Source organism: Lolium perenne, chromosome 4, assembly GCF_019359855.2.
Source record: "Lolium perenne isolate Kyuss_39 chromosome 4, Kyuss_2.0, whole genome shotgun sequence".
NCBI lineage: Eukaryota > Viridiplantae > Streptophyta > Magnoliopsida > Poales > Poaceae > Lolium > Lolium perenne.
Genome location: NC_067247.2, coordinates 62,614,442 through 62,623,026, shown reverse-complemented (window position 1 = coordinate 62,623,026; position 8,585 = coordinate 62,614,442). Strand labels below are relative to the sequence as shown.

Below are 8,585 nucleotides of genomic sequence, written 5' to 3'. Positions count from 1 at the left end.
CACCTGGTGCTGCTTATCCCACTTCACTGTGGAGGACCAAAACGTATATATATGTCTTTCAGAAAAATTGGATAAATATTTCGCACATAAAGGATGCAGGCACACGAACACCATGTAACTTAAAAAAACTACTCCATCCGATCCATATTACTTGACGTTAAATTAGATGTATCTATAACTAAAATATGTGTAGATACATATATATTAGCATCAACTAATATGAATCAGAGAGAGATATAATCAAATTAAGAACTGTTCTAATCAGGTTGGGAGTAGCCATGTACTGAAAAATCGCTTTACCTTACCTTGCTCGACAGTTCATACTTTGCAGATTGCTAAGCCCAATACCAACTACTCGTGGCAAACTGGCATTGCATCAAATTGAGCAATTCCTAAAGAAGGATAAAAAAGAACTCTCACCCCGGCGCGCCGGCGCCGGCGCCCGCTCATCCCATTCCCCAGCTGCGTTCATCCCCAACCTCTCCGAGGTAAACCTAGCTCCGCCTCCTCCGTCGCCTCCACCCCTGCTCGAGGGACGCACCGAGGCCAGCGGCGGCGCAGCTTCTCCGCGTTCTCCGCCGCGCCTACCCGCCTTCCACTGTCGAGGGACGCCGCGACAAGCTGCTCGGCGGACGGTAGCGGCAAGAAGCGGCGGCGCCGCCAGCTTCTCGGTAGCGCACCGGAAAACTACAAAAGACCCAAACCCTCCCTCCAGCGACTCCTCGCTCCTACTTGCGAAGGCCGCTCGATGGGGAGGCGGGGGCTGGCGGCTGGCGCCGGCGCCGTCTCCAGGGTTCGATTCGCGCCGTCCTCTAACAACCTCATGGTCTCCTCCTGGGATTCGGTGAGATCTCTCTCCCCTCTTATTATCTCCGTCGGCTTCGCCATTTTCTGTAGCCTGCCTCTACGTGTGGTTTGTCTGGGTTCGAGGACGGCGGCAGTTTGCTTAGCGTGTGCTTTCTGGACCATTTCCAGGGGAGATTCGCTTTAAATCATTTGCAATTTATCTCAGCTTGGTTTCCCTTTGGATCCATTTAGTTGATTTGAAAGTAGGGCGGTTTATCTTTGCCAAGGAGATGCCTCATAGGGTTCCCGCACGGGATTTTGTTCTGCAGGGGCTGCGGCTGTACGACGCGAACGCCTCCACGCTACGGCTGGAAGCAAATTCGGAGGCGGCGCTTCTGGACTGCTGCTTCAAGGACGAGTTTGTGGCGTTCGCCGGCGCTTCGGATGGATCCATAGTGAGGTAAAATTAGGCATGGGGAATCTGCATTGCCACCACTAACTGGGCATGTGTTAGATTTAATGAAGCCAAATTGAATTTTTTCTGTCACATCCGTATACTAGTACATGGGCATGAGGAATATACATAACTTTTTTTCGATACATAACTGCAATTAGCTTTGAAACATGCTAAAACAAGGCATCATATAAATTATCTGATAGGCATGGGGAATCTACATAGCACAGCTGGGCATGTGTTAGATTTAATGAAGCCCAGTTGAATTCCTTTTGTCATATCCGTATACTAGTACATGGGCATGAGGAATCTACATAACTACAATTAGCTTTGAAACATGCCAAACAGGGAATTATCTTATTCGCCTTTGCAATAGTTTTTTTAAACCTAAAACAATTATGAAGTTATAATTAGTTGACGTATATCTGTCTATTGTATTTGAAACTATAATCAGTTTGAAAAATCCTAAACAGAGCATAGAAGTATACATGTAAAGTGGAAAAGATTAGAAAAAGCAAATGTAATCATATTTTTTCATTTACAAGAAAATGAAAAAAAATTGAAGGATGTAATCACATTTCACCTTCTTGGCATTACGTTTGCTTGAGTCACTTTTATGTTATTTTCTTTTTTATCTATCTGTTTGGGTAATATTCAGGAAAAGAAATTTCAAAATTGTGTCTTGCCTATCATAGAAACAATAAATGTAATCTTGTTTGTCAAAAACAGGCTTAGCCTCTCTCTACTGCAGCTTATTAACAATGTTCAGCAACTGTGTACCGTGCCCACATGAGAATTGACATTTCGGCATATGAAAAGTTGTTAAGAATTCCCCACAACTATCTGGTTGCTAAGGATGCTTTGCATGAAACCACACGGAACAGTGAGTTCATCTGTAGAGTTCTAAAGATGCCCTGCTGCATGCTAACTGTAGGTAGAAAAAAGAGAAAGAGTTTAGAGCAAACAGTGGAATTGGAGGGTCTAGTCCATCCAATTAGACATATTTAATTTCACCAAGGTGTTAAATATAATGAATCCCGGTTGAATTCCTTCTGTTTTATGGATATACACTTAGTGTTCAGAATATGAAACGATCACTTCTCTATCTCCAATACATCATCTGTTTGGCCACATGAACATAGTCAGATATTCCCATGTTAAGTTAATAAACAAAAAAACCACCTGCTTATGTCATGTAATGGTTGAGGTGTCATATATTCGATTGTATGTACTCCCTCCGTCTAAAAATAAGTGTCTCACTTTTGTCTAGATGAGGATGTATCTAGATACATTTTAGTTAGAGATACATCCGTATTGAGATAAAGTTGAGACACCTATTGTTAGTATATGCTTATACTACCTCCGTCCCAAGGAATAAGGCGCACGCGTATTCCAAGGCGAACTTTGACCATAAAAATTGAGCAACAAAATCTTGGTTATATTATATGTAATTAGCATCGTTGGATTCGTATTGAAAGACACTTTCTAATGATGTTAATTTCATACAAACAATCTTTATATATTTGAAATAATTCTTAGTCAAACGAAAAGCACGTAAAACGAGGACGCCTTATTCCTTGAATCGGAGGTAGTATCTATTAAGGAAAGAATAATATGTATAGGTTCAACACATAGATTCCAGCTTGTAAGATATATGTATTGATAAAAGGTGGAGTCGCATTTGCTATACTGCAGTAGTGCTTCATTATGCCTCTCGCTGGATAGACCATAACATGATGTTTATGCCAATTACTAAAAAAACATGCTTTTATTTTTATTTTTAAAAGATTCTGTTTTCTAATAGTGATATATTGAGGATGTGTAAGTAACATGCTTTTCCTACATTTCAAATTCTTACATGTACGTGTACGGCGTGCAGTTGCATGTTCATGTTGTTACCAAACCATTGTTTTTAGAATGGTTGTCCTCCAAAACTAGCCCGTGCAAATTAAGCAGATGCACGGGCTGATGACCTGTTTCATCAACATGAACTGATAACCAACAGAGTTCAAAACAACCCTCAGCCCTTTCCCCAAGTCAAGTCTCAAAACCACCAACTTCGACTCCAACACTCACCTCTTACAGGAAATTCAGAAGTAAAATTTTACAATCCAGCAAACCCAAACAGATAAATTGCTTTGGCTTTTACTACTACAATATTTCTGCATTATAACACTATAATGTACACATCAAATCAAATTAGGAAAGTTTGGTGTGCCTCGGTCACTGCCGTTCAACATGCTACACTAACAAACAATGTCTTATTACTGGTTTCTCCATCTTATATGGGAGCTTCATGCCATAGTATTTATGCTGTTGGGAATATCTCCAGGTATGATTTGCATTCAGGCGCTCAAGATACAGTGGGCCTGCATGACGATGTGGTTGTTAGCACTGAGTTCTCCCAGACGACTGGTAAGTGACAATACAAAATGATCTCCTGTCTGATTTCTTGTATGTTTTCCCTGGAGCATCAGATACCTTTATAAAACAGTGTGTATTGTATTGTCATTTACTGAATAGAAAATTATTTTACAAACCTAAGTTTTCTTAACCCAATTCAAACTGCAGCACTGGGATCGGAGTGAGGGGTTGTTTTAGTTTGATATCATAGTTTGTAGTTGTCAACTGTACCATGACTGATTGATATCAAATATCTATGTACTGAGTTTTTCATAAATTGAAACAACCAACATTGCTTCTTAATGTATTCAGTCACGTATTGGAGATTGTATTTGCTAATAGTAAGTGCTATGTTCTTTTCAGGTCAACTAATTACTTGTAGCCTTGACAAGAAGTTATTTTTCTGGGACACAAACGCAAGAAGTGTAAACCCTAACAACACTTTAGTGTTAGAGTCAGTGGTGGGATCACTTTCAGTCTGTGGCATGTATATATTAGTTGCAGTTGAGAGAGATGTTTACTGGTATGACATGAGGAATCTAACAGGACCGATTAAGGCAAAAGATTCCCCTTTGAAGCATCATATACGATGCCTTCATTCTTCTGAACAGTTGAAGGGTATGCACATTTCACTTCTCTTTAGGAGTTGCTAGATGTATCTGTTCAAAGCGAAATCTTAAAAGGAGCCGATGTTTGAGTTTAATTCATCCAGTTTAATTTGAAATGATTACATGGCGATTGCCTGTTGATCTATACACTCTATTGACTTCTTAAGGACCTGAATGAGCGCTATTTGCTGATCTAACTAGCTACTTTTGAACTAAAGATATTTTTGATATCTGATTAATGGATACACACTTTTTCTTAGGTTATGCGGCTGGCTCTATGGACGGAACTGTTGCATTGAAGTATTTTGACCATGGAGTAGACAATGATAAGGGGTTAGTTTTGGTACTTCCTTTCTGCTCTTCTTTACCCAGTTTATTGCATGGGGATGATGTACAATTCATAGTTGATATTATAGGTTTCTCTTGTTACTTGTGGAAGTATTTATATTGTGTTCATGCAAAATGTAACCAAATCCTAATCAACAAGACTAATAATTATGCCAAAATTGTTGATGATGTATTTATGTTACACATAATCTCTTGCTAGAGTAGATTAGTTAGGAAAAGGCCAACTGTCGAGCAAAATGGCATTTTTAAAGTAGAGGAACCAATCTGGGTCCTAGAACAAAGTAGATGCACCTAAACTACCAATGATCTCTGTAATTTATTCAGATACTTGTGCTTTTGCAGATATACTTTTCGATGTCATCCAAGATCAGGAGATGGAACATCCAGTTTGGTTCCCATAAACAGTATAGCAGTTCATCCACTGTATGTTCTTTAAATGAGTACATTTTTCTACTACAGTGCTTGTCAAAGTGAAACTATATTTATTTGCTCCGGTTGGCAGCAAGGAAGCTTTTGTTACTGGAGATAATGAAGGATATGCCATTGTCTGGGACGCTCTATCAAAAAAGAAGCTGCTTGAGGTAATAGCTGCTTCTTCCTAAAAATTACATCTTGATTATAGACTGCTTGATCTGAAAGGAAGTAGTTTCATGGGGTGGCGAACTCACTAAACGTGTCATGTCTCTTGAAAGTGTAGCATCTTATCATAGGCCCTCCTGCTAAATACTGTCTATCAGCTAAGTAATTGTCGTGGAGTAGCATGCCTATTAGGCTATTAGTACTCCGTATATATTTTCTGATGGAACAGTTGTAAAAGACCATTTCACATATTACATACACATCAGACACATGTTACACAAATGTAAAACTACCATTACAAAACATAATATTCTGCAAACCGAAGGAGGTGGGTTGTTTCTCATATACTATTATAAAGAAACATCTGGTTCAGAAATCTTATTTATTAGTGCTTACTTGCTTAACTTCTGGACTTAAGATTGTACATGCTACATGATTGCTGCTGCCATGAACAACTTAACATAAAAGTAGAGTTTTGGGCCCTGTTTGCGATAGTTTTTTTTTCATTGTGATTTTACTATTACGTACTGTACTTTCATTTTGGCTCTTCAATTCATAACTTGAAAGTATAATCATTTTACCCCTGCAGTTTCCTAGCTATTCGGGCAGTGTGGTGTCTATGGCGTATAACCATAGCGGTCAACTTTTAGCAGTTGCTTCAAACTGTTCTCATCAAGGAGCAGAAAGAGTGTGAGTGTTTACCAAATCGCAACTATTCTTATTGCTTTTTTTATCATTGGTAACATTAGATTCATCATGAAGTTTGTAAGGCACGACAACCGACAACTACCATTGAACTACTGCTGCTGAAATAATTGACATATTCACATGCCTTCACCTATATCTGAATATGCATGGAAAAAACTATACCTATGAAATTTGCATGGACGAGATATAGATATGTTTGCACTTTCAGGCTTGATGTGCAGTGTGCACTTGTCCATTTGTTCCTGCAAAAATTGTTGCGTCGCCCTTTATTGAACTTGTTTGCAACCTGAAAAATTACTCTAAACATAGGTCTTGCTATCTCGTTAACGGAACACTTCCTCTCTTTTGCTATATTGTTACCACCCTGGGTTCTCTGCACTTTGATCAATCTATGCATATAGTTGCTATGTATCTGTCTTGGTACTGCTGTCCGTTCCATACAAAATTATTCTTGGTTGCTATTGTTATTTGTCAGATCAACATCGTAGCTACGCGAATGTGTCTTTATTTATTGATTCATTGATGTCGTGTTTACGGTGGATTACTACATGCGCCCTTGCAATGGACAGAATTTGTACAAGCAAGGAGAAGCTTTATCATTTTCACTTCTCTCTAATATGGTTTTGATTCACGAAGTGGCATGGCATTTGATTTCATACTTCTATGATCACGGTTTTTCCTCGTTCGATCAAAAAGTTGATCCTTAAGGCCCTTTCGCTAATCAGTTCACTTCATATTTCCGTTTCTTCAGGATAGAGGTGGATGGGCACCAGATATATATTGAAACATTGCGGAACTCCGAAGGAAAGCCTCCATACTAGAAGCGAGTATCTACCAATCTTGTACAACTAATGGAACTAAACATGCCCCTAGCATTAGATTCTATTTTTTTTTCACTAACCTTATTGAGCTGGATAGAGTGTTGTAATTTCTTGTATGTCTAGGCATTGTTGTTGTTACATAGGTTAGCACCATTTGAATGGCACAGCTCCCCAACAGAAACTTGGGTTGCGCACATGGTTAGGAGATTTATTAAAGATAAATAACCTATTTGTGTAACTACTCTATTTTTTCCCAAGCGACCCAACTAAGGGATCTATTTTTTTCCAGTCTTTGTTATTTGTGTAACTACTCTATAGGACGACCACTGCATAGACCACCAAGGTGTAGCAGAAAGAACTCCACCAAGTCCATCTTGTACGCCAGAGCGCTCGTATGATCCATTATATTGCTGAATATGGGCAGCAAGCCATGGTCCATGATCTTTTCCACCACCTTCTTGTCCAGATCGAGGACGGAGATGGCGCTGCTCCTGTGCACCAAGAGCATCGATCCCCCGTTGAAGCAGGGCCACTTCTCGAGTAGTGTGTTGGGCGCTGCTGGTATTGGAAGTCTGAGCGCAGCAGTGCGGAGCCACGCCGCGTCTTCTCCGTGCTGGGTCCAAACAGTCAGGTGCATGGGATACAGGCAGGCGATGGAGAGTTGGCCATCTCCGTTGACGCAGAGGAGCGGCGAGCCCCCGACGCGGAGCTGCGGGAGCTTTGTGAAGGAGAGGACGCATGGGTGTTTGCCCACCTCCGTGCTGAGTTTGTACAGCAGGTTTTCATCATGGTTAAGCCACAGCCAGTGGGCGGCGCCCCGGTGAACGGTCGCGGACGTCTCGCCCACGAGCGAGAGGGGGGTGAGTTTGTCCCGACACATGGCGTGCGCGCTCCAGCTGCGCGAGGCGGCGGAGTAGGAGTGGAGGTTTACTTTATAATTCGTGGTTAGGATGGTGAGGAGCAGCTGCGAGAAGGCGAAGCGCCCGGACGACGGCTTCCCATCGAGATCGCTATCGGCGGCTGTGATGATGGCATAGCAGCTGTACAGGACGCCGCCGGAGCACCGGAGAGGCGGGAGAACGTGGCGTTCGCCGGTGATAGGGTTGCAGAGGCCGAAGAGGCAGGTCCCCACGGTGCGGGCGGTGAGCTGCATCAGGACGATGCCGCGGCGCACTGCTAGGGGCTTGGCGTTGTTGAAGTTGCCGTCGTTGAAGGAGGCGATGGCATGGAGCGGCGACCCTGGCGCCGGCAGGAAGGTTGGCTCGAAGACAGAGGTCCCTTGGCAGCCCGTCTGCTGCTGGAAGAAGAAGCCGAGGAGGCGCGCGCGGTGCCCCGCGCCCCACAGCCCGCGGAGGAAGGCCGCGTCGGTGAAGCGGCGCAGCCACCGTCGGCATGTCACGGCCAATCTGAAGAGGTCTTTGACGTTGCCCACGCGGGAGAAGACCTCCTGGAGGACCTCCTCCAGCAGATCATCCATGCAGCTTCGTCGTCTCTTAGCAGCCATGCCCCGCGCGCGCACGATCAGATCAACGATTTCCGCGGAAAGCTGGGACGTTGCTGCTCGATCGGAACCTTTATTTATTTAGGAAATCTCAAGCAAGCAATCCGAGATAATGAAACAACCTCTATCCTTGTTGATTCTTTCCATATATTGCGCTGGGCCCGAAGTTTGATTCTTTCCATATATTGCGCTGGGGCAAAGTAACATTTTGGTTGGGAAAATTCTGGAAATCTAGCCCATCAGGACAACAGAAACAGCATTATTTTGATGTCGCGGCTCTCGCGATTTCTAGGCGATTCCGCCCCGAGCCCGACCCGAGGTATTGTTCATGGCGGGATCACCTCGATCCGCGTCCATGACGGGCCAGGGTGGAGGGG

General features: G+C 42.8%; 2 protein-coding genes across 2 annotated transcripts; one reads left to right on the top strand and one right to left on the bottom strand.

Moving 5' to 3' along the window:
* The first annotated feature begins 366 nt into the window (after positions 1 to 366).
* LOC127292744 (mitotic checkpoint protein BUB3.3) lies at positions 367 to 6,995 on the top strand. Its single transcript, XM_051322198.2, has 9 exons — positions 367 to 844; positions 1,116 to 1,246; positions 3,573 to 3,655; positions 4,007 to 4,261; positions 4,512 to 4,584; positions 4,942 to 5,022; positions 5,102 to 5,180; positions 5,768 to 5,868; positions 6,638 to 6,995. The coding sequence occupies exons 1-9, from the start codon at positions 749 to 751 to the stop codon at positions 6,705 to 6,707; spliced, it is 969 nt and encodes a 322-aa protein (XP_051178158.1). The 5' UTR covers positions 367 to 748; the 3' UTR covers positions 6,708 to 6,995.
* Positions 6,996 to 7,012: 17 nt separating this feature from the next.
* On the bottom strand, positions 7,013 to 8,211 carry LOC139838972 (uncharacterized). Its single transcript, XM_071828990.1, has one exon. The coding sequence runs from the start codon at positions 8,209 to 8,211 to the stop codon at positions 7,015 to 7,017; it is 1,197 nt and encodes a 398-aa protein (XP_071685091.1). The 3' UTR covers positions 7,013 to 7,014.
* Positions 8,212 to 8,585: the final 374 nt, after the last annotated feature.

Coding starts and splice junctions, on each gene's coding strand:
- LOC127292744 (XM_051322198.2), top strand. CDS start 749: ATGGGGAGGCGGGGGCTGGCGGCTGGCGCCGGCGCCGTCTCCAGGGTT. Junction 845..1,115: donor TGGTCTCCTCCTGGGATTCG/GTGAGATCTCTC, acceptor TTTGTTCTGCAG/GGGCTGCGGCTGTACGACGC. Junction 4,262..4,511: donor TTCTTCTGAACAGTTGAAGG/GTATGCACATTT, acceptor ACTTTTTCTTAG/GTTATGCGGCTGGCTCTATG.
- LOC139838972 (XM_071828990.1), bottom strand. CDS start 8,211: ATGGCTGCTAAGAGACGACGAAGCTGCATGGATGATCTGCTGGAGGAG.